General features: G+C 45.9%; 1 protein-coding gene across 1 annotated transcript; it reads right to left on the bottom strand.

Annotated features, from left to right (window-relative positions):
* Positions 1-249: 249 nt before the first annotated feature.
* Positions 250-17,156, bottom strand: ARL3 (ADP-ribosylation factor-like 3; the record flags this gene model as incomplete). The annotated part of the gene is made up of 5 exons (XM_009073654.1): positions 250-425; positions 9,030-9,215; positions 11,146-11,196; positions 15,691-15,807; positions 17,013-17,156. Coding segments are annotated over 5 exons (546 nt in total), but the record flags the coding sequence as incomplete, so codon positions are not given.
* Between the last annotated feature and the right edge of the window lie 7,742 nt (positions 17,157-24,898).

Raw genomic sequence — 24,898 nt, 5'->3', positions numbered from 1 at the left:
GCAACTGTGCACATAGGGCAGGGCCTATGCACCTAAGCAACTACAGTAACCAGTCCCTCTGCTCTGCACTGGATCAGTCTTGCTTCTGCTTATAAACTTGCTTGCTAATCAGACATTTAATACTATTTATGCATAGGGAGGAAATATGTAATTCCTTTATTAGGATAAAAAAACGATACTAAAGAGCAGGTCAAGTTCCAAATCCAGCAGTAGGTTTAAAACGATGTTGTTCCCTTTTTTCTCTCTCTATTTTTTTCTTTTAACAGCTGTAGCTGTGCACAGATGGAAAAACATTTGGTCAGAAAGCAGCAAATTAGTGTTTTCAGGCTAGAATTCTGCTCCCACCGCTCCTCCATTTCCATGCAGCTCAGAACACTTTACTTCTTCTTAGCACTGACATTTTTGCACACCCAGTTCATGCCGTCCTTCAGACAGAGAAAGGTAATGTTAGTCAAGCAAAGGGAAAAGGAATCCCCAGTCCCACCCCACCACCATTCTGTAAGCACCACATTCTGCCTCCTCAATCTGCCCCCTGCCTGCCCCTCTGTGCAGTTAAAAAAATAAGTGCTTCCTTGCTTGGTAGATGTTGTCATACAGAGGTTATTAAATCTTTCATCTGACCATAAAGAGTATCATTGTCTCATCATGTCGTTATGTGTAGGTCCTTCGAGGAAGGATCACTTTGCAGTCAAGGTATGTCAGTGGCAGATGAAGGCTCAGTTCCAGGTTTGGCTACAGACGATTTGTGTAACCTCAGGCAAGTCATCTTGTCTTTGAGACTCTGGATTTTAGGGGACTGTTCATTATACAGTCAGCTCCCTGTTAAGAATACAGCTCTAATTCTCTGTTCATCTTTAAGCCATGAAATCCAGATTCACAAAAGTCACTGCAATAACCAGATGTGGACCCTGCTCCCTGTTCCTCGGGGCCCCCACAGAAAATGGGCCCACAAGGGTTCAGTGAGAAGCAATGTGGTCATGTTCTAAGTATCTCTACAAAAGCATGTGGGTGACTTTTCTGGCCACTGCAAGCGGGACAGCAACACTTGTGCTGTGAATGCCTGATTTGTGAGTTTATTGCTGAGATCACAGAATGGTATATGCTATTGAGAGCCAAAGTAGCACTTCACCTGCTCCTGTCACTTATCCCCTAGGAGACGAGCACAGTGGAGCACAAGATGCACAGTGTCCTCATATTTGTGTCCCATCAAATCCGCTACCTCTACCCTGCCTACGAGGTACCTCTGCTGACAGGGAGGTGGAGGGCAAAAAGGAGGCAGGTCGGGGTTTGGGGATGAGAGGGGAGCAGCACATCTTTGTGCTTGGAAATTGGGCAAATGCCACCTTAGAGTTCGGAGCAGGGGGATTTCACTGTTTATCTTCAGTGGTCGTTTCTGGATGATTAAAGCGACAGTTAGACCCTAAGAAAGGTCACAGCCTTTGAGCCAGCATCGCTGCTAGCCCCACGGCAGCAGTGTTGCTGGCTTCCCACATCCTTATCCCCAGACTGCCAGAAGTCTGCCAAGGACCTCGAATTCCCAAAGGACAGATGGCCAAAGGCACAGCGTGGCAGACCCTTCGGGTGAGCCGAGTCCCACTGCCATGACTGTATGTTGCCCCTCAGCCATGAAGGTGGTGGCCACATCAGAGGGGAGCTAAAGAGTTAAGAGAGAAGAGAGGGAGTCCTCAGGGCTTAATCAGAAGCAGAGAGGTTCTCACTTGAAAATACCAATTCACCTTGATAGCTGTGCTATGTGACACTTCTTATCTGAAGGGGAGCAGCAACTTTTGAAATCAGCCCTTGTTGCTGTGTTAAATAAAGAATAAGTGAGCCTAGCTTGTGCTGGGGTGCAGATGAGGACCTACACTAATAACACTTCTAACTCTAACCTTGGGGAGGGTTGATGTCTCCAGTTTCATTTATTTATCTTCACAGCAGAGATCAGTGTAAAACAAATTGTCTGAAATCCTCAGAGCAAATGGGAAAAGATGAGCAGTAGATTCATTTTAAGGCCCAGTAGCTTTGTGTCTTCCCCTTTCAATAACACTGATAACCTAGGTGTAAAACATGTAATGCCTTAAGCAATCAATGGCTGGTTTAAAGCTTATCACTTTAGAGAGAGAGGAAGCGATTCCCTGCAAGAGGAATGCCAGGGTTTAACAATGGGGCTAGGAGGAGAGGTGTCAAGCCTTTGACTTGATTGTGTGCTTTAGAAATCTGCATGATTGCCTGCAAAGAGTAAAAATAAATAAATAACTAGAAATGCTCCCACAATGATTTCAGCTTCCCCTGCCTCGGAAGCAATAATCACATTTGCACACATCATGGCATACAAGGCAAGCAGAGCTCCTCATTCATTTTGAATGTAGGTTTATTTGCTGAACCAGAACAGCTGAGACAGCTTAAAGTAATAAATATCAGCTGACACCCTCAGCTATTCAGCACAGTAATCCCAGAAACAATACATCACTGCAAAACAACAAACACGCATCCTATCTTCTACCTAATCTGACCACAACCTGAATTCACAGTGATTAAAACTCTGCCTGCTGCCGTTGGGGAGCTCGGCAAGGGGAAAGACAGACTGTTTCAGCACCAGCGCTGCGAGGGTCATAAAGCAGAGTTTATGATGGGATTTACCATGGCTGGGAGCTTGGCTGCATGAAGCATTTAACGAGGGCAAAAGAATGACATAGCAAAATGCAAGAGGAAAGGTGAACTCCAAACAGGCTTGAAATACCTAAGTAGGTCACCAAACTTTTAAAGCAGGAACAGATTTTTAAAAACTCTCTTCTGGCACGAGTTAACTGACAGAAAAATATCACATTTAATTGTAAATATCTCCCTGTCTGACAGTGATAAAGGGAAAATTAGCATGCTCAGCTGTATCAAAGAGGTATGTGTGAGATGCCTTCCTTGGCTACATCCGTAGCTTCTGGTCCAACTTTGTTGAGGGGTGTGTGTTCTGCAGTGTCCCCAGTTGCTTTGGAGAATGGCAAATGCAATGGAAAGCAAAAGACACATTTGCAGTTTTTCTACCTAAGGTCTGAAGCAGGATGGGAGCATTGGTAAGACACAGAAATCCAGGGAAGCTGCTACAAACACAAAGAGCTAGTATGGGAAAGGCACACAGGAAGGAGTGCTTCAAAGAGTCAAGTCCTCATTCTGCAGTGTCCCCAGTTGCTTTGGAGAATGGCAAATGCAATGGAAAGCAAAAGACACATTTGCAGTTTTTCTACCTAAGGTCTGAAGCAGGATGGGAGCATTGGTAAGACACAGAAATCCAGGGAAGCTGCTACAAACACAAAGAGCTAGTATGGGAAAGGCACACAGGAAGGAGTGCTTCAAAGAGTCAAGTCCTCAAGGAATCAACTCATCCTTTGTCCCTACACGCTCTGTCCCTATATCTGCATGCTTAAAAGCTGGCTCTGTGAAGAAAGCACAATCCCTACAGTAACATTTAGATCTTGATAGATGTCCTTGTGCTGCTTTGTTGAGACACAGAGACATTGGCAGGTACTCTGAGGATGGAGAAGGAAACAATATTAGTATTCCAGCCTCAAATCAACCCTGGGAAAACTAAGCCAGGGAAAGATTTCAGATCTTTCAGCTTTGCCTCTCTTAGCTCCTTAACAAGCAGCTAGTAAACTTTACCAAAGCAAAGAGAGAGAACCCCTGGGAAGACGATAACGCTCCTTGCAGAGAAATGCTGCTCGGCACAACCCCGCCTTGCTGCAGTCCCATCTGCTACTGTGCCAAGGGAGTTGTACTCTAATGCCCTTTGGGAAAGTACTGGTAGAGCCTTCCCTGGGAGAAATAAAAAGTCCTGCTTAAGATTAGCCCACTGCTTGCTTGTTCTCTGCATTATCAGCTTTGCGGCTATGGGAGTGAAGTAATCTGACTTCAAACACAGTGAACAAGTCCTTTCCACCCCATAAAAAGCCTCCCAATTTCTGCTCCCCTGCAAGCCAGGGATCAGGCAAGGCCACAAACTTGTGACCCCTAATGTGACCTTAAGGACAGCAAAGCTTAATTCTTTCATGTAATCCTCTGTCTGCCATAACAAATTGGGTCAGGCAAGTGCAAAATTCTCCATCTCTAGCATTTTTGGTATGCGTTATTTTAACTGTCACTTTCTTCTCCCTCTGCACGGCCAGAGCTATGCCTTCATTATCTGTCATTTCCTTGCACCTCCAGTCATTGTACAGGCTAGCTTTTACGGGCTCCTGCAAGTGCATTATCCATTGCTTTTTGCCTGGGTGCAAGTTCTTTTTTTTTTGTCCTCTGAGACCTTGTATCCCTGATGCAGGGCCGCACACTCTCTCCTCACCCTGCTTAAAAATCAGAAGACGCTGCCCTGCAGTCTGGAAATATGGTTGCTTTTCCTCAACAAGCACAGGCTCTGCCTGCCCCAGGAGAGCTGCAGTCATCGAAACTGGTTTTAAATCACATTTACAAGTAGCTTCAGAAACTTGTTAAGATGTGGAAGATCCCCATGCAGCCTGCCCTCACCAAGACATCTTTAAGACAAAACCTAAGCTCTGTGGATACCACATTGCCGGGGGGGTCCTGTTTGAATCCTGCCCTTATGAAAGTGCTGAATCGCAGGATAGATGTAACTTAGGTCTTTGGCTTCATTCTCAGCTGGGTTGAAACAGCCAGGGAGGAGAGGGAGGATCAGCCCTTCCCACAGTCCTTTGGGCCAGACAGGCTCTGGCATAAATTAGAGAAGTTTAGTGGCTACTCTCAGTTTCACTGGCTTTTAATGGTCTCCAGAGGGCCATTATGTTTGGGAGACTCTGGACACAATATGCTGCAGCATCATTCTGGAGGACAGTTCCTCAGGGCAGGCTGAACTCCTGCTGCCTTGATCCGAGACTCTTGTTTCAGAGAAGAAACAAGCTGCAGAGCACAGATTGCTCCAAAGCCTTGAGTCATGTTTAATATCACATCCTAGCCCCTAAATAACACCTCCAGCAAGAGGGCAGGCTGCAAAGCAGAGTTGTCCTGCCTGCCATCACCCCACCCCAGCTGGACAGGGTGGAATATACATAGCTTTTGCATGCCAAGTGCTACAGTTGGAGATCTGGTCACAAATACAACCCCAAGAGACCAGAGAGCACCAGAGAGCTGTTGTGAGACAGCAGTTCCCTTATGTTCCTCTGCTGACCTCAGTGATCACCTCCCTCACTTGCTGTACCCTATGCAAGGGTCTCAGGGTAGGCTGGTCAGGACTCCGCTCCAGAGGCAGAGCCCAGATGACTGTGGCAGGGAGAAAAGGCTTTCCTGCTTTCCTGACTAGGGCTGAAGGAGACCCAAGGAGATATTTTGATTGAAAAAGCCTGTAAGCAAGAGGGATGCCATTCCTCCCTCGATGGCACCGTGAAGTCTGATTAATACGACACGCACTGCCCATGGTTACAGTTGGGAGATAATGAAGACTTCATTTGGCATAACAGGGGCTACCAGCTGGCATCCAGAGACACTCCATGGGGTTTCCAGTTAACCCAGTCACCTCTCTTCTGAGCCTGCTTCAGGACACTGCTGGGCCCCTCTTCCAGAGTCCCAATGGTTAATTTTAAAAGAGAAGATGACTATATGGATTCCCCCCTTAATTAACAGTTTTATTAAATAACCCATTTCAAATAATAGTTAAATTCTCTAAATTTATATCATTCTATTAACCATAATCTTATCTCATTAACCTTGAAATCCCCAGTCTTAACTACCCAGTTCTGTACACCATGGTGCTAGCAGCTAAACTAATTAAATGACCTTCAAACTATTTCTCCTTCATGTATTGGCATTATTTATCTTTGCTCATTGCTCTCCCTTCAAGCTATCACAAAAATCTTCCCCTATAAACTCTGTTCCTGAATGTGGTCAGTACAAGATATGCCACCACTCTTCCACCAGTGATGTCTCCAATTCTGCTCCAGCCAATATAGTCCATCAGCAGTGAGGGTTAGCGTGCTCGCTCCTTGGCTTTCATTCTGAATACCTGATGCTTCCATGTCTTCATTTATTTTGCTGTCACTCATTGTCATTTCTCAAAGAAGTCCTTAAAGCAGTGACCTGAGATTCAACTACGTATAGAGAGCTCCTGTTCTGAGCCACTGGTAGAGATACTGTGTACCGCAGTTCTCAAAAACATCTTTCTTAATCTCACTCTTTAAACAAATTCTTTTATTCTCCTAAATCTTGAGCATGTTGACCTCTCCTTAGAGTCCCAGGACTGAAGGGAAGAAAGGACCTTTCTTCCCAGGCTGGTCCAGGTTTAGTTTAAAAACCATCTCCCGAACCATTTTGTTCAATTTGTAAGGAAAGGGAGAGCTTGGCATTCTTGATGTCTGATTTGACAGGGCTGGAGTTATGGCCAAAGCGAAATGTAGGGCTTCTTCTGTAAGTTACAAAGAGTTTGCTACTTCCCTGACCTTTCTGCAATAATCATTTATGGAATAAGCTGCAGTATTTAGGGAAATGAGACTGCTTACAACAAAGTGGGACATTATCTGGCCTGCATCTAAATTAATTTGTCTAGATAAGCATGATGAACAAACTATATAGGTCTGAAAACACTTTTATTTAGCTCTGGTCTTCTGTTTTCTGGAAGTGAATGCAGAAGCAGATTTCATTTCCCAGGTAGAAGGTATTGGGCTGTGTATTTTATGCTACTGAATGTATAGGGATGCACTGCACCTCAAGGAGGAGGCACAGTAAGAAGGTGCTATCATTGAAGAAGCGTTTGGGGAGGAGGAGGCATATTTCAAAGAACATGAACAGAAACTGCCACTTTCTATCATTTAGTTCTTCCACATCCAACACACATCTCTGAATTTCATCTGCTGTTTTACTGCCCCTTCACAGCTGGAGAGCTCACTTGGGCTTCCATAAACTAGAGGAAGGCCTGGAGGAGGGAAGAAGGTGACCTATGCCTGCCTGAAAACCTGTCAACTGCAGCCTCACTTTCCTGATCACATTTCTTCAGATTGGAATATATGCTGCCAGCGTGGAATGCATTTCCCTCTATCACCACCACTTCTGAACAGAGTTGAAGCCTTTCACAAGACTGGCTGCAGCATAGCTGAATTTGTATCTTAGCTAAGTAAGTAAAGGCCCTTTAGGCAACACCATCTACTACATTTAGGTCTAAACATCAGGTTGAGAATTTTAAATCAGAAGAACTGTTATACTGGATCAGACCAATGGTTCATCCAGGCCAGCATCCTCCTCCTTCTGGATGCCAGGGGAAAGACCATAAAGGAACAGAATCTCCCTTGCCCTGTTCTTCCCTCCCAGTCCATAGCCAGGGCTGTTCCTCAGCCAAATGCTGCCTGCAGATCTTAGTAGTCAGTGATTGCCTACAGATCCCTTCTTCAGCAATTCACTTAGTATTTTTCTGAACCAACTGATACGTTTGGTCTCCACAATATCCTGTGCCAATGAGATCCACAATGTAATTACCCAACTCACAAAGAAGCACTTATTTTTATTTCTTTTAAGATGTTGTCTAATTTTTTCATTAGGAACACCCTTCCTCTAGCAATCTGAAAAATAGCATACAGTCTATCTGACATTTTTATACCTTATTTTATAAAGCCAGAAGATGTTCCCACTCTATGTCCCCTCTCTTCCAAGCTGCAAGTCCTAATTTATTTATTATCCCTGTATACAGATGCCACTCTGTGCTACTGATCATTCTCAACAGCGGATTCTCAAATCTCTCCTAATTCTGAGCAGATATATGGACAATATTTTTTCTGATTAGTTAAGTGCTAGAAGAGGTTACCTAGAGAGGATGTGGAATCTTCATGCTTGGAGATATTTATAACTTGATTGGACAAGGCTCTCAGCAACGTCCTCTAGACTCAAAGTTATACCTCCTTTAAACATGAAGTTGGTCTAAAGATCTCCTGAAGACCATTCAACCTAATTTTTTGTTGTACTCCATGATTCTTTAACCTGCTAGAAAAGATGTTTCTTGTTTACTTTCTTATGATTGCCTAGCGTTGGGGCTTTCCTCTCTGGCCTTTGACGAGCACTAAGCTGCTGTTCCCAATGATCTGCTTCTGAGTAATCGCAGATAATTTTGAGTCCATCGTTGTATGAATATGGTTAGGATTGTTGTTCCTCATGTGCATTATTTTGCACTTGTCAACACTGAATTTCATCTGCCATTTTACTGCCCACTCAGTATGGCAGGCTGCTTCTGCAGCTCTCTGTACTCAGCTCGAGATCTGACTATCCTGAACAGCCCTGTAGCATCTGCAAATAAGGTTTTACTGAAACTGCAATGAAGATAAATGTCTTCACCATTCTGTTTCTTTAAATATCAGTGAAGGGAGTACTCGGATTTTGAGCACTGCAAATACTTCATTAATTCAGGAAAGCCTAAGAGTGAAATAAACAAACCTAGGTCCCATTTACATTACAAAGAGCTACTATACCGCAGGAACTGGCTACAGCACAGGAGCCCAAGACACAGCTATTACAGTTCTGCTCAGGCACCTCTGTGGGTTTTTGCTGCCCCACGTGCTGCCATTAGAAGTGGTCCTTGCCCCGTGTGCAACTCTTGCATTTCTCTGGATCAGAAAAATTGATCAGTTTTTCTCTCTGGGTTGAGCAAAATGCCAGATGACATCAGTAGTGGAGTAAATCAGATTTCTGAAGTGCACACTGGTAACAGTCAAAGGGGTTAATAGTAAAAGACGATTTGTTTTGTGAAAATGATTAACCTGACAGCAGTCTCTTTAAAATAAATCAATGTTTTCATCTGGCCTAGCCAATGGCTCCTGAGTGGGGAGACAATTGATCTCCACTTTCCTGGGGATGGAGAGGTCCCAAGGGCCCACAGCTCTCCCTTCCCTTTGCACAGGCAACAAGACGTGTGTTTCCCACCCCGTTCTGCACTGCAAGGATTTGGCTGTGCTGACCCTCCTCGGTGAGGCAAGCGGTCCAGCCCCACCCTGCAGATCACCAATCTCGTACAGACAGCCTGCTGGCACAGCAAGCCTTCTCCAGAGCCTCACCTGTACTCCCTCTCCTGAAAGAGCTGAACACGACTGGATCTGCCAGAGTCTGTCCCGGATCGTGTGCAGGTTCAGACCCTCGGCAATCTCCGAAGCAGGGGCAGCCGTCAGCAAATCCTGCTTGTTAGCGAATATGAGCACGGGGACTCCACTAAGCTTTTCTTCATCCAAAAGCTCAGCCAGCTCCTGTATCATTTACAAGGGAGTGGAGTGGGGGGAAGACGTTGAGAGGGAAGGGAAGAAAACCTTCAACCACCAGTGGTTGTCTCTAATTAGAAATATATTTAGGGCAAATGCTAGAAGAGTGTGTTCCAGTGAAACCTAGATCTTATTGTAAGAGAGCAAAAATGTATACAATCATCGCTGCCCAAGGTTCAAAAGCTATTTCTTTCAATTACAGGTTACAAAAATCTTCATTTTGGTCTGAAATTAGCAGTTGCCTTAAAGGCTACAACTCTGTGTTTTACCAGTCCCTGAGCCCAGGAGACCAAATATGATGAAACAGCAAAACCCATGTAAATTGGCAGTATGAGGAAGACGTCTTGAGTTACTGCCTGACTGGCATTTGTACCTGAGCAGCCGTTGACACCCGCCCTGATATCTTTGCTAATAATGAGTTTCAGGGGTTTGTTCCAAGTTTTATACACTGCAATTTGAACAGGAGAGGACATTTTTTCCCCCACCAGAAATGGAAATGTCCCTCTCACAAGAAAGTACTGATGCTTTTGAAGGCATTGGCTAGCTGAAGACAAGCTAGATCAGCTTTACTAGCTGGATTTTGGCTCCATATGCACAGCACACATTGGGTGGCATCTGGAAAAACACGTTTGTTCATTCAAAACTGGGTGACTCAAAGAGAATTTTTTAACAGCTCAAATCTGAATCTGTGGTGGATCAATGATGGCTGAAATACTTCATGCCTAAGATTGTGCAATGGTCTCATGTGAAACAAGCACCCAGTCTCCAGTCACTTCCCTATAGGAATGTATGACAAACTCAGCGGAACTTGAACCTGTAGGGACTGCTGGCATTGCAGACAAATGAGTACATGAGATTTTTGTGGGCTCCTCATTTAGCTGGAAAGGTCTCACGCTCTCAGATACTGTCCTAACATCTTTTATCCACTGGATAGAAACTTTTGGATTAAACCAGTGCCATCGGGGAGATGCTAAACTGCAGTGGAAATACGACTCCATCCCCAAAAAAGAAATGTTTGATTTGGAAACCAGGATGAGAAAGGAGTTATAAACAGAGCTGGCTGGGAATTTTTCAACAAAATAGGTCTTTCATCTGACACGGCTGATTTATTGAAACCAAAAGTGTTTGTGGAAATATGAGGGGTCCAGGCTGACTCCGCCTGACTCAGGCAAGTGCTCTAAGCTTCTGCTTCCTCTCCTTCTCTTTTGCTCAATGAATATTTAATCACTGATATAAAATGAAATAGCTCCAGCAAGGGAAAGACTCCCTCCATCCCAAGAACAACCAACAGTTCTGCTGTTAGGGTGTGTCCATGACCCTTGAGAGGCAAAAGATCAAGTGCCTCCTTCAAATCAGGCAGAACAGAGGGCTTTAATCTAAATCTCCTGTTTCTGGGGGGTAAATCTGTTGCTAGCTATTTTGGGACATTGTCACTTTCTGAATTTTACAAAAGAAAGTTCAAAAGTCCTAAAACACAAAATGTTACAAAACATCAAAACTTTGCAAAACGGAAATCTTATTTTCTGGCCAGTCCTAGTTAGAAAGTTCTTGGCTTTTTTAATTACATCCAAGAGACAATATGATTTCCATTTCAACTTTGCAAATAAGAAAATAGGATTCCTCAGGGTCTTGGTTTGGCAAGGTTTAAAGGACTTGGAGAAGTTTTTGCTTTCAGTGTGAGGCTCCATTTGCTATTATTGTATAACATTAATGAAAACTGTTCTGTTTAAATGGAATTAGGCTACCTATTTTCCTTGTTTCACATCTACCAAAATAATCTACATTGATGCTGAAAGGCAAGTCTCTTGAAATGCAAATTTCCCTCATAAACAACAAAATCCTCTTCCTAACTTTTGTGAGCAAGGGGCACTCAGAAGCACTGAGTTACTTCAAAGGCAACTGGGCATAAGTAACTTACCTGACCCGTTTCTTCAAACCTCTTCCTATCTGCACTGTCAATGACATAGATCTGAAAAAGAAATGACAGGAGAAGTTACTCTTCCCAGCAGCACGTGCTTAAGCTGAGCCTAATAATTAAGTTTTTGGGCACAAACACCCTCATTACTATTTATAGCAAATGCTGACAAAACTTAATGATGTTCTGAAAGGAGAAGAACCACCTCTTTTAAAGCTGGGGGTGGACAGCCATGTGGGCAGGATCAGACAGGAGCTGGGGGCAGTACTGGTGAGTACTGGGGATGCTCTCACCATCTCCACAGCATCTGTTATCTGAAGAGAACAGGAGACTGCTGGTACGGCTTCAAATGACCTGCTGACAAGCTGAAGCTGAACACAGGAGGGAAAAACCTGGGGAGCCAGACATGGTTTTCACCCCAGTAAGCAGTGTACAAGCTCCGCACGGGTGTGACTGTGCCGTGCTGCCCTCTAGCATCTCCTCCTCAATAAGCCACCAAGGCACACAATGGCACTCAAGGGACACATGAATATATTGGGGACATTGAGTTCCTCTCCATCAAGTGATCTCACTACAGCCTCCTGGAGCATCTGGTTGGGGAGGAGGGCTGGATCCTTCCTGCAAGACTCCATCTTCATCTGCCAGCTTGTCCTCCAGGATGATGGAAAAGACAGGGAACAGCTGTTTCACAAAGATGGACAGCACAGTCCTGCCACCACCTCAGGGCCGGGCACCACCTCTCATGGTCCCAATCAGACACCTGTCCCTTGGTATGGAGAAGGGGGGATCCCCTAGCCCACAGGCTCCTTGGCTTGGGAAGGGGTCTCCACCCTCTCCAGGCAGCATGGCACATGCTGAATTCTTTCTGTAAATGTAAATGAGCCTTCTCAGTGAAGGCAGCTCTTGTTCTGCACAGGCTACAAGGCTCCTCAAAGGTCCCCCTAAATACATAATTAGTAAGTCCAGACACTCTTCCTTCTCACTTAGCAATGCTACAGCAGTTCAGAGCACACAAATATCAGGCTACATCTTGAAAAACAGGGAACCTCTGTATAACGCTCAGGCAAAAATAGCCTGGTATCCCTTTTTCATTGCTTGGTTTGGGAAGGTTTTTGAAGAAGGATGCTGGGACAGCAGACAGGGAGAGGACTGGTGACAAACACTGAACATTTTGCTTCCAGTCCCTGCCATTCCCCATCAGTAGTGATTGAAGCTGCTAGCATGTCATCTACATGCTCTTTGGTGGCTTACAGGGAGCAAGTGTCAGCCTGGTTTTCAGGGAATAGATGAGCACAGCACCCCGCCATCAAGATAAATGGCATCCTTGCAGGCAGTCTCAGCATAAGACTCCATGCTTCCAGGGTACATTTGACCAAAGAGCAGGGGGAGGGAAGATCTCTAGCAGCAATATCTATTAAACTATAGGCACTCAGTTAATGAGCAGCATTCGAGTTGTTTGAAATGGGACCCAACACACAGCAGGAGAATTTGTGTGCCAGGCCTGAGGAGGCAACCGAGCGACCTCAGAGACCTCTCTGCAGATCACTTGGGGTCTGTGGTGCTCCCAGTGCTGGGCTGATGTGTGCTGACAGGGGCTGGGGGACACGCGGGAGGGCTGGACGCAGCTGCGTGGGGACGCGCCAGCCGTGCACGCCCGCGGTGCCACGTGATGGGGAAAGGCCCATGGGCACCCGTGACACAGCCTCTCCCTGCAATGTGATCCCAAGCACATGCACCAATACAGTATCAGCTACAGCCGTCCCCTCTGCCCTGCCAAGCACCCACCCCTGTGCATCCCATTTGGGGTAGGAAACACAGACCAAAAGAAGGGAAGAGGCTGAAGGGCTGGTAGTTGTGTACTGGAGTGCGACTGGACTGTCATCAGACCTCCCAAGGGACATCTCTGGGGAAGTTCAGCAACACATGAACGCAAGAGTCGAGTATTGCTTCACAACTGAAAGGCAGCACCTCCCATATTACAGTACTTCTCTAACTGGCAAGGAAGAGCTTGGAGTCCCAACCATCGAAGCTTTCTCCTGCACCGCTCCGCTCCTTGCTTGGGAGCTATTTTGCAAGATGAGAACTGGAGACAACAGTGCTCGGGGCGAAAGCCACAAAAGCACAGCACAGAAAAAGTAAAGTATGTGCCGAGTGCCTACTTCCAAACCAGCAAGCACTGTGCCAAATAGCTGCAGGTGCCTGACTGAATATGCAATCAGCCAGATATCCACACCTTATTTGCCTGGGTTAAGCTTCCAAATATCACAGGTGTGTGATGCAAGACCAAGCTCTCATTCAGAGGCACCTGCATGGATTTGAATTTGTAATCACTTCCTGCTTTTTAATACTCTTTAGAGGGTCCTTTCTGTTTTGTGCAATACAGTTTAGGAGAAGAGAGAAGCAGGGGGCCCTGGGAACTGTAGTGTACCTCATCTCCAACTTCCTTCTATAACCAGGGCCACACAAGAGCCTGTTTTTGGCTTGGTGGCATAGTTTGCCAGTTTGAACACCATGTTGGAGAATGAAGCTTTGAGAAAAAAATCCTATAAAGCTGGGTACCTCCTCTGAGAAACATGCCAAAACACAATCTGGAGTAAGTGGCTTGGGCAGAAATTGCAAGCGGTGGGACTAGATAAAGAAATAACATGAGGGATAAGTTGGCTCAATTTACAGATGCACAACCTGCACGAGGTTTGTCAGAGGGTAAAATTACTAGCTAAAACAGGGGTGAAGACTGGCAGAAGACAGAGAGAGCCATCAGCATATACTTGATCCCAGTTTTGGTGTGTATGGGCAGAGAAAGCACTGCCTCAATATGCCGAGATCTCCCAGTTTGGGCCTGAGTGTCAGGATGGAGTGCAGGCAGGGGAGCTCAGGTCTGTCTGTGCACCAGCTATTTCTCTGAATTCACACTGCTGCTTCCCCCAAAACTGACTCTACTTCTATCTACCTATTTTCTTACTTGTATGAAAAGAAGTGTTTTCTCTGTACATTGTGTTAACTGGGATGGGAGAGGGGCAGGGAAAACAACTGCTTTCATCTCTTTCAGTCTTCAAATTCACCTTTATTTCTGCACCTCCCATGCAGCACACACTGGGAAGGCTGGAAGCCCACAGGCCAGTGTAGCTCACTGCCTTTGCCAGCAGTCCTAAAGATACTGTTTTGTGGTTGCACAGCCTCTGCAGCCTGAGCACCTGCCATAGCAGGCAGAGATCCCATAGCTGCTGCTTTGCAGGGCTGACTTAGATCTACACACCTACTGCCTCCTTGCCACACAGCGGCAGAGCTTGGGCTGAGTGGGCACAATCACCTCACAGCCACAGCATGTGTCTCTTCTCAGTGGCCACAGAGGAGCACGTGATATGTGTCCTGCTCGTTTCTCAAACCTAGATCCTTCCCCTAGGAAGATCTCACCGTTAGCCTTTGCAAAATGAAACAACCAGGTTTATGCACTGGTGGCTGCCCTCAAACTTCAAATTCCAAATTAAGGCTCAAAAAGGGGATTGGGAAAAGAGATTACCAAGGGTTTATTCATGACATCTAAATAACAGCTTCATTTGGACAATGTTTTCTAAACCTGCAGGCACAGCCAGGCCTTTCAGGACCCAGACATGAGCCTCAGTGTAGAGAGTCCTATTCCTAGTTGCACTGATCTTTCCATGGAAGTGCACTGAAGCTCCTGAAACATCAGTATGTGTGTGTGACAGGAGGGACAAAGGGCATCTTTCCAAGAGAGCTTCCCCCTTTCCCATGGGAGCCCTGCAGACCTTGCCTTTACTCTGTTCCTACAGGCAAAATTGCTTGGGGTGAGGAAAGGCCTGGAGCCTCCAACCTGCCTTCATCCTGGCATATGTGTCTGTATGGTAGAGGTGATCTTTGAAACTAGTCAAGACAGCACTTGGAGGGTCCCAGGTCATTGTGCTCCAGCATGGAAACACAAAGGTCCTGCACTGTAAATATAATTGTAGTCATCTGCAGCTAATTGTAAGGTAATTACAGCTAAGTTGTCAAAATCATTAAAAGACAGTCTTATGATCAAAGGAGCAAAAGAAAAGACAAAGGTTTCTCTATGTCCCTCAGTCAGAGCTTTCCTATCTGATGCCAGACATAACATTTAATTGTTGTGCCTCGGTTTCCCCAACTAGAAAACAAGGGCACCATACTGACCTACCTCTACACACAAGGCTTAAGTCACTAATGTCCATGACAGGCCTTCAGAGTCTCCAGTGAAAGGGGCTATAGATGGGTAAACTACAAGTTATTAATGTTCTTTCATTTGAAGGAGACTGAGATGAGAGGAAAGGAACTGGCTATAAACAGCACCATCCTGTGAAAGTAAAAACATACAACCGAATGATTTCTCCAAACATTACTGTATTTTTCTTACTGCACCCAACCAATCTTGCCATTTCGCTCAGAATAACTCCTGTTACAATGGCAATGGTGTTGCTGAGGACTGGGACATTACATTACTTGTTTCTGAATTTCTGGCTGAGACCTTGGAAAGCTATTGCATGAACACAGCATTCAACTGCAGCCAATACTCACAAGGATATCAGTGTTTTCAAAATAGTTCCTCCAGTACGGCCTGATCTTCCTCTGTCCGCCTATGTCCCATACATTCAGCTTGAAGCCTTGAGACTGTACACTTTTGATGTTAAAGCCCTGAAACGAGCAGAAACAAAGCCACATAGAGCATAAACTTGAATGGCTGGAGCATGTTTATAGGCAGACATGAACACCTTATATATCCCATGCCTGCAATGTGCAGTGCAGTGAGATGGGCTGGGCAGCCACAAAGATGGATCTGCTGTGGGAGAGGCACTGGTGAAAGTGAACACAGCTGCCAAGACATTGGTTTGCCAGCGCTCTTGGGTCAAGGGTTGATGCTGTCATGGCTATGGAAACATATGATGCAGTCAGGACCTTGGGAGGGCTCAGCAGGGTGCGTGCAGGAAGAGGTGGGAGAGCTGCAGATAAGGAGAAAACAAGGCTGCTGTGAGATGCAGGATTGAGCGGGTGAAAGCTGAGTAGACAGCCCCAGCTAACATGAAGCCAGAGGTCTCCACTCAATTCGACACAACACAGCTAATGCCGGGCTTTAAAGAGCAACAGCTGCACGTCTGAAGGGTCCATTTCATCAATTAGAGCACCAACTGAAAGTGCATTCAAGTAGAAAAACAGGATGTGGCGTGGGCTGGCAACATGCTGCCACACCACCCAGGGGACCAGGGCTTGGAATTGGGGTGTTGCGGCTGGGAGCTCTGGGAGGCAGCTACAGGGTGGGGGGAAGCATCTCCCATAGCTCTCTAGCAACCTCCTCTGGAGCGATGCTGCAGTGCCTCTGATGGGAGACATCCCTCTCCCCAACCCTGAGGGAGGCTCAGTGAAAGGGGAAGAGGGGCATTAGAGAAGGAGCACTGCAGGACATGCAGGACAGGGTTGGATGCGATGATCTTTGAGGTCTTTTCCAACCCGGTTGATTCTATGATTCTATGACCCTTGGAGCTGGCTAGGTGAAAGATGCAAAGAGACACGGGCTTGCCCCGTGCTGCAGCATCCCCTGTACATGTCCTCTGATCAGCAAGGACAACAGGAACAAAGTCTCATCCATGCAACCCTAGTGTGACCCAAAAGCTTTTTGCACAACTCTATGGCACTCATCCACTTTTGCACTACCTGACAGATCTGGCCTGATGCTCTCTGGCTCCTTCAGCAAGCGTCTTAGACAGAAAACACAGAAACTTAATGGTGCACCAGGCTCCAGTTGCTCCCCCTTTTAGTGAAAGACTGCTGAATCATTAGTGCTCTGTATAAGGTGGCAGGTGGGACCACAAGAACTGCCTTGTGCAGGGAAAGGTCTTCCTCACCTGTGTTGGTGTGATGTGGCTGATGTCCTCTGATGCCAGCTGTTTCAGGAGTGTGGTCTTGCCTGCATTATCCAGTCCCAAGAGGAGGATTCTCACCTCTTGGTCTGGGGTGCTTTTTAGTTTGCGCAGGATTGACAGTAAACCCTAAATCCACAAGAGAGATCATAGCTGTTATTTGCCCCCTGACTCTCTCCTCTCACCATGTCATGCCCTCCTGCCTTGAAATGGGTTCTGTATGGTGGTGGCTCCCAGGACACCTTGAACCCCTTTCTGCAGTCCTTGTCCTCATTTCATTTCCCACTCCTCCTTGCCCCTATTTTCTTTCATCTCAAGAGTATCGACGATGTCTCAGACACCATGAATGTCATGCAGTGGGGTGCCCCGCAGGCTGCACTGCTCTTGTCACACAGCTGTTTGGCATTCCTCGTGCCAGGGAGACAGCGCCTACGCATACCATGTGTAGGAGCTGCAAACCAAGTCCTTGCAAGCTCTTCATTATCTTTATCAGAGGGGAAACCCCATTAATTTAATCTCCCTCCTAGTTAACTGCAGGTTACTATGTACCTGGCATCAGTTCTTTTCATAGTGAGTCCCCCGTCATCTCCAACCCCGTTTATCTCTCTAAAGCACGCTGGGCCCATGGGGCACATGCTGTTCTGATTCTCAGGATGTAGCACTTAACAACTATCTCAGATCACCACACATCCTAGCTAAGAAAAGCACAGTGGATTTCAGTCATTAGCCAGGCTCAGCTCTCTGAGCTGACAGTATCACTCAGGATTAGGAAACAGAATATGCAGGTCAGCTCGTTTACAACCGTGCACCTTATAGCAGCACACCCAAGCTTTTGTCAGTGCTACCATTCAGACACCTGCACCTCTCTAAAATGGATAGAAAAATATTCCGGATCCTGGCACGTAACCAAGAGATGCAAATCACTCCATTTCCACCTGCCTCTTGCTGCCCAGCCCAGCCCCACAGGAGAGGGGCACAGGAGCAGGCTGCGAGGCCACACAAGCCTGGGTGTCCTTGGGTCTGCTGCTGCACTGCTCTGCACACCCTGCTTGTCAGGGACTGCTCCACAGAGCCTCAGCAGCACACACCACACTTGAGACCCTGCCTGGGGACACAGATGCCCTTGCAACTAATTTGCCTGAGCAAATCCAGGAGGCGAATACACCTCCAGCCCTTTCTGGACCCCCTCAGCACTCCTGCTCTGTCTCTCTCAGACAATTCCCTTGTTGAAGCCCACTAAAACCCAGCACTAGGAAGAAAGTTCAAATATCAGCAGAAACCTGAGCCCATGGGGCCTATCTCTCAACCGGTTTTGTTCTCCCATTTGCAAAATGGAGACAATGCCTCTTGCCGACCTGCAAGGGTGTAATCAGTTAAATGTTGTGAAGTGCTTTGTTGCTATGAGGAACTAAACCCTCTAAATATTCCAGCTGGCAGCCAAGGACTATGTGAGCCTTGAAGGTTGCTCCCGATCCCCTCCAGATCACAGCAATCAGAAACTTGTCCTCAAGATAAAGAACTGCAGGATGCAGCACAACTGTCACTGCTGCAAAGCATCCCCCATTTCCAGCAGTGCCCTTGTGCCCACTCCAGGAGAGCCCCAGTTCAGCCATTTGGAAACCACTGCTTCCGATTGCTCACCACACCACTCCGAGGTGCAGAGTGCTTTGGAAAGGACACAGATACAGGTCGCAACACCAAAGCTTTCAGTAATTCACAGAGATTCAAATGCATGTGACATTCGATCCGCTCCTCTACGCATTTTCGATTTTGAACTAATTTATTGGTTTTCCATTTAATTACCAGCCGCAGCTCAAAATTCACACACACCACGTAAGAAACAGGGAGAAGGAACTTAGTAAAACTGGGTTCTAAGGATATCTGTACAAAGCCGTAGATTGCCACTGTTGCTGTGTTTTTAGAAAGCACCGTGGAATGCTGAGGTTCAGAAATTCAGAGCTTGTGCACGGAACAGCAAACTGCAGTCTTACCTCCCTGTAAGCAGGCTCAGGGTACTGAAGTGCACAGGCCTGTAACACCACGTGCTAGCCCTCAGAGCCAGATGCTCACAGCTGGCTCTTGCCCATGGGCCTGTAGTTAATGACTTTGAAGGGCTGTGTTCACTGTGGCCAGTTGCTGCAAGCCCTCCCAGCCCAATGGCTTATCCTGGCCACAGTGCCCAACCCATGCTCTGCCCTGACGATGTCCAAGGGAAGAGAAAAGGAACAGCAGCAGAAATACCTCTAATGCTTACTTGTTTATATACATGTCCTAAGTGCCCTTGACATCATTAAAAAGCACAAGTTTAAACTGCATGACTAGCAACACGTTTTCTTTTCACCTGCTGTCAAATTTACAGTTGTGTTTGTTGGCTTGTAAATCCGTGGATTTCAGCTCGGTGTGGACAGACCCCACAGGAGCAGGAACTCTAAAATTCACACATTCTCCTTCCTTTCCAGGAAAACACTGAATTTCCCATTCTTATGGGCCTGACCCAAAGCCAACACACACCAGCCAAAGCACTACTGCCGACTTTGGAGAGCTCTGAATCAGGCCCTATTATTTTAGTTTATTGCTCACAGTTAAAAAAAGAAGCTGTTGAAATGCTAATCCTATTCACAGCACCACTTGCTAAGAGCAGAGCAGTGTATCCCAGAGCAGATCAGGATTAGGCGCCTTTATATTTCAGAATTCAACTCCAAAATACTGAGTGCAAAGAAATGTATTACAGAGTATTGCTTATCTACCATGGAGCAATTCTCAGGGGTCGGGAAGAGGAACAGTTGTAAATGTTAATGGAGCTTCTCCCATTGTAGACGGATGCTATTTCTGGGCTAGTGTGACAGCCTATGAGAAAACGATCAGCATCGTTCCATATTCTACTCAAGTGACACTGCTGCATGGCTGATCACAGGATTATCTGGGGTAGCAAATAGAAGAGGAGATATATATAGAAATAAAACTATTCTCTAAGGTATAAAGTAAGCTGATTTAAAAGGCTGGAAGACAAGCAAGCCAACATAGAGGAGCGGACTTAATTTCAGTAGCTGCCAGCAGAGGTTACATGGTCTGTATGCACAACTTAAATCAAGAGCCAAATTGGTTACTATGATTGTTACTATTTTGTAAATAGTATTTAAAATGTACACCCAGCATTCTCCCTATAGTTAGTGGAGATTTAAAACCCAGGAAAGCCATGCACAGATGGGTTTCTAACTTTTTTTTTTTTTTGTAATTGGTCTTATGAGCACACTGGTTGGGAAGACAGAAAGCATTTCCTGACAGCTTAGTAGACTGGAAAAAATAACTCAGTCGAGTTCTCTGCTGCATGCCACTGCTATGTGGGACAAGCAGCCGTTACTGCACACACAGTGATGGACAAGCACTTCTTTGGTCCCGAGCACAATGCTCAAACTAACATGGGCTGATGAGAGTCAGAAAGCAAACCTTTGTTACTGATGGGAGGTGTCATGTGGAAAGCCATGAAATGGGAAAATTTGGTGCAAAGAGGATGATCAGAAGCAACAGAGGAGGAGCAGATTTTGGAAGCAGGGCAAGTAACAAATGTCTCAGTGCTGGGACTTAACTTGCAGTGGGGAAGGGGGATGCCCAGAGTGCCTGCATGGTAGCCAGGCCAGTGGCACTTGCTCACTGGGGTGTCCAGGGTGGAAGCAGGACAAGTCTCAAGCAGGACAGTGGAGACGTTAGCTGGGTGAGGAACGGCAGAGACAACTCACAGGAGTATAAGGGCAGTGTGTCATTTGCACAAAACTAAGCAGACTGCGGCATCTGTAACAGAGAAGGGAACTGCAGATGCTGTTCAGATAATGAACAGCACGGCATGGCAGCATGTGCAGCCTTTGGAGAAGGGCAGCCATACAGAGCAACTCAAGGCTGGGCACAGTCAGACAGCAACTGCTTCTTGGTCACCTCTGGGTTAAGCAAACTATGTTTTATATCAGATCGGCTTGTTTAAAAACATCTTTGTCCTTGGTGGAGAGGGTTTGCTTTACAAGCACCATGAGGAGACAGACTGATGGGGTCAGCAATGAGGAGACTGCATTTTCCAGACAGTGAGTGGGGACATACAATAAGAAAAAGAGACTCCTGGCAATTACTGTGAAATCAGAGTGGGGCATTAAATTCAGAGATGCAACTAAATGGGCAAGAGCACTCATAAACACATCGAGCATGAAAGCAAAGCTAACCATCTTATTAGCATCCTTCAGCAAACAGGGACGTGTGGTTTTATGAAAGTATATCATTGCTAGGTTTAAAATACCCACCAAATTATCAAAGGACTCTTAGCTATAGCTGCATGCAGTAATCCTATTCTCTTTTTTTTTAAAAAAAAGGAGACATATATAAAAGTACAGTGACATTTATAGTCCTAGCTAAGGTTTTTGTGGGTTTATTCAGTTTTAAATCCATGCTGTATATGGGTCTTTTGAACTAGCTGATGCATGTAACTACATCCTGTACCACAGGAGCCACTGAAATGAAGATTCACTTTATAGGCCAAAGCAAAAATTGGTTTGGGACAAACAGAGCATTGAGATAATATGTTTAAATATTGTATCAGATTGGCAATATAAAGCCATAATGGAAAGAACAATTTCCCCTTGTACTGAGGGCTGGATACATGGGGTATGGATAAAAACTGTGGCCCACAAACTGCTACAGAGCACAGTGGATTCCTATTAGGAACGAGAAGTAAATGTATTCTGTTTGACTTTATTAGCCACAAAGCTCAGATAATGAATTTAAAATAAAACCACCCTCAGTTGCCAGCAATTGCTTATCTACCAGATGTGGATATTTAGGTAGAATCAAATCAATTCACCAGGATGCAACGCAGCCACAAAGCTCAGCAGCTCAACCTGTCATTGTGACCACATCTCCCTCACCTCTATACCCCGGCACAGACGCTCTCATCCCTGCTCCTGCAACCACAAGCCTCTCCTTGTCATCCTCAAGGCTCTTCCCAGCCAAGCACATTTGCCACGGAGGTGGTGGCTCCTGTCTCCCCACAGCCCCAGCACTGCTGAGCTCTATTCTCAAACCTCTGTGCCTTCCCTACATCCGTGGGAGAAACTTCACAAACTATCCATAAAACCACCCCACGATTCTTCTGCTAATTCCTTCTCTGCCACACCTACAATCCTTGATGAGGTTTAGGCAGTGAACATGTCAAGTTCAAACCTGTCCTGGACTCTCCTCACTCCTATCATTTGGTTATCTCTCCCCTCAGACCTTATTTCCATGACATGGGGAACATCTCCATGTTCTGCCTGCATACCACTTAGTGCAGCTCTGACCCCCAATTTACTGTTAATTAAGCAACATGGTTGCAGTCCACCATTCTTAAAGAGCAAGTTAAAGATAGAGGGTGCATGTGATGGTTTCATAAAGTCGGGCAGGAGAAGCTGACATGGGGAAGGATGAGGGGCTTAGCTGAGCCAAATATCCTGCCTTCCGCAGTGGATATTTGAGGCTACATTTGTCATCCAGGGTGCAATCCTGCACACACAGAGCTGGAGGAGGGGAGTCCTTCCTGACAACTGCACTGATTAGCTGGTGCCCTGAAGAAAGACGTCTGATTACCTTTATCTTCGGCTGCAGAACTGCAAATGTCACTAATGGTCATAAAATCACCCAGTCTTTTTCAAAATACAACCAAAGTAAATTAATCTATTGAGCACAGTTTATTCAATACTTCTTACTCTGGCAAAACTCCCAAAAAAATCATTTGCTTGCTGCATGTCTCCACCATATGGTGTCATTCAATGCAGACTTTCTTTCCTGCATTGAAATCCAAAATTTAATGGAGTCAAGTCACCTACAGAGTTTTTCCAGCTCAAACCTACTAACATAGTTTTCTGTCAAAGGAGGTCACACAGCACTTCCCAGTTTGATGTATTAACCAATACCAGCATGAATCTTTTTTTCATAATTAAAATCAAACTCCTCTGGTTTTAGCAAGTTTGAAGGAAGCATTTTGCCCTGCACAGAGAAGAGGTGATGCCCAGTACTGGACAACGTCAGCAGTCTCGGTCTGGTTTCAGAACTTCAAAGTCTTGGCCAGTGGTTGCTATACTCTCCTATCTGTGGGTAGTTTCTCATATCAACCTCTTAGGAATCCGGAAAACAAACCAAAAATCATGACATGGAACTGTACTGGGAAACTGAAGTAGTGAGGCACTATTAAAACCCTTAAAGGCACTTTTTTAATGGGGCCATTTTCAATAGAGCCTTACTGCCAATCAGCAAGGGACAAAAGAAAGAATTTCTGGGTATTAGGTACACTTAGAGCAGGCAAGAGATAGATGCTGGTTTTCCTGGAAACATGAGCTCAAGACCAGGAGAAATATGCCTGACTATGCATTTCACTGTGCTGGTATTTCATCCCCTCCACTAGCTCTGCCTAGTGTCAGTTGGACATTCCATGACAGAGTTTCCTCAGCTGCAAAATGGGGCCACACTTTGACAATTCTGGTTTTGACACAATGACGTAATCTTCAATCCATGGTTTTAGAAAAAACACCAGCCATCCTCTGGCCCCAGCATCTATCAGTAACATATCATCTCTCTTGGTAAAGATTGTTATAACAGCGATGAGAAAGCCACAAGCTCTGCTTCACATAGCATTTCCTAAAATTTGGTAAGCAGCACATCCTTTCATGCAGCAGCTTTGCTTCACCCTTGCCATTCACCCACCACAGATGTTGCTTAACAGCACCAAAGGCTTCAGCAATACAAATCTCTCACGCTATGCAGTTTTATGGCCCATCTCTCTCTCCATGCTCCACCTATGACCTTCCACCACCCCTGTCCCACAGCTGTGAGAAATGCTGGTGTGCTCTGCAGGAGGAGACACTTCCCCTCTGTACTTATTCACTTGGATGAACACTGAAATAATTTAAACCTCAGCATTAACCCTCTCATCACTGGAGCTGGAGCAAGCAGTGGTTGAAGGGGGTTTAAGCACTTCGCAGTGCAATGAGGAGATGCCACAAACATGCTCACAGGCAGCTACCACAGCTCAGATGACAAGCAGTAAATTGTTACATCAAGCTGTCTGAATCACTTCTGACTGCTGACCCACACCCCCAGGCTGCCATAGATGCTTTGGATGTATTTGCTGCCGTTTCAGAGTTTCTACCACTAAGAATCATTCTGTTTTGGTGAAAGCTGAGAATCTAGAGAGACACTGCAGCGCCCTGCAGTCCTCTGCCCAAGTCCAGCCAGTCCACCAGGCACCTTGAAGTGCCACCCACCCTGCCTGAGAGGCTACAGTTCCAAAAACAACTCCTAGAAATGGAAGATAGACAAAGAGGCAGTAAAATGTTGTACCAAATAACAGGAACAGTGGAAAACACCCAGCCTCTCCACACACCAAGTGCCTGGATAAGAGCAGCCAGATCCTAGGCTGCACCAGCTTATCAGGACATCATAAGGCAGAAGAGCAGATTTGGCAGCTGCAGGCCAAATGTGTCCCACAATGCACTGCACTGCTGGAGGCAGTTGCCCTCATCTTAGCAGATGTCCATCCTGTGATGGCTTTGGTGTCTGGTGTGACATACTCCAGCATCAGCTCATCTAAAATAGAGCAGATCCCACAGACCTTATCTCAATCTCTTTCTCTGTAGCTCAGCAGGTGGGGATGCAGCCAGAATTAGACCAGTGAAGGTGAGAAGCTGCCTTTGCAGCTCTTGCTTACACCTCCTCCTGTGCTGTCCACTTGCATAAATTCAGCTTGTATCCAGAGGGCTCCTGGACAAAATAAGGCTTTGCCCTTAGCAAAGCTCTTTCCTAACGGGTATTTCCCTCTGCCTGTGCTCTCTGCTCACACTATATCCTCACTGACAGCT

This window comes from Acanthisitta chloris, unplaced genomic scaffold (assembly GCF_000695815.1).
Source record: "Acanthisitta chloris isolate BGI_N310 unplaced genomic scaffold, ASM69581v1 scaffold30814, whole genome shotgun sequence".
Classification (NCBI taxonomy): Eukaryota; Metazoa; Chordata; class Aves; order Passeriformes; family Acanthisittidae; genus Acanthisitta; species Acanthisitta chloris.
The sequence above is the reverse complement of the archived record's forward strand: the minus strand, read 5'-3'. Positions and strand labels throughout refer to the sequence as shown.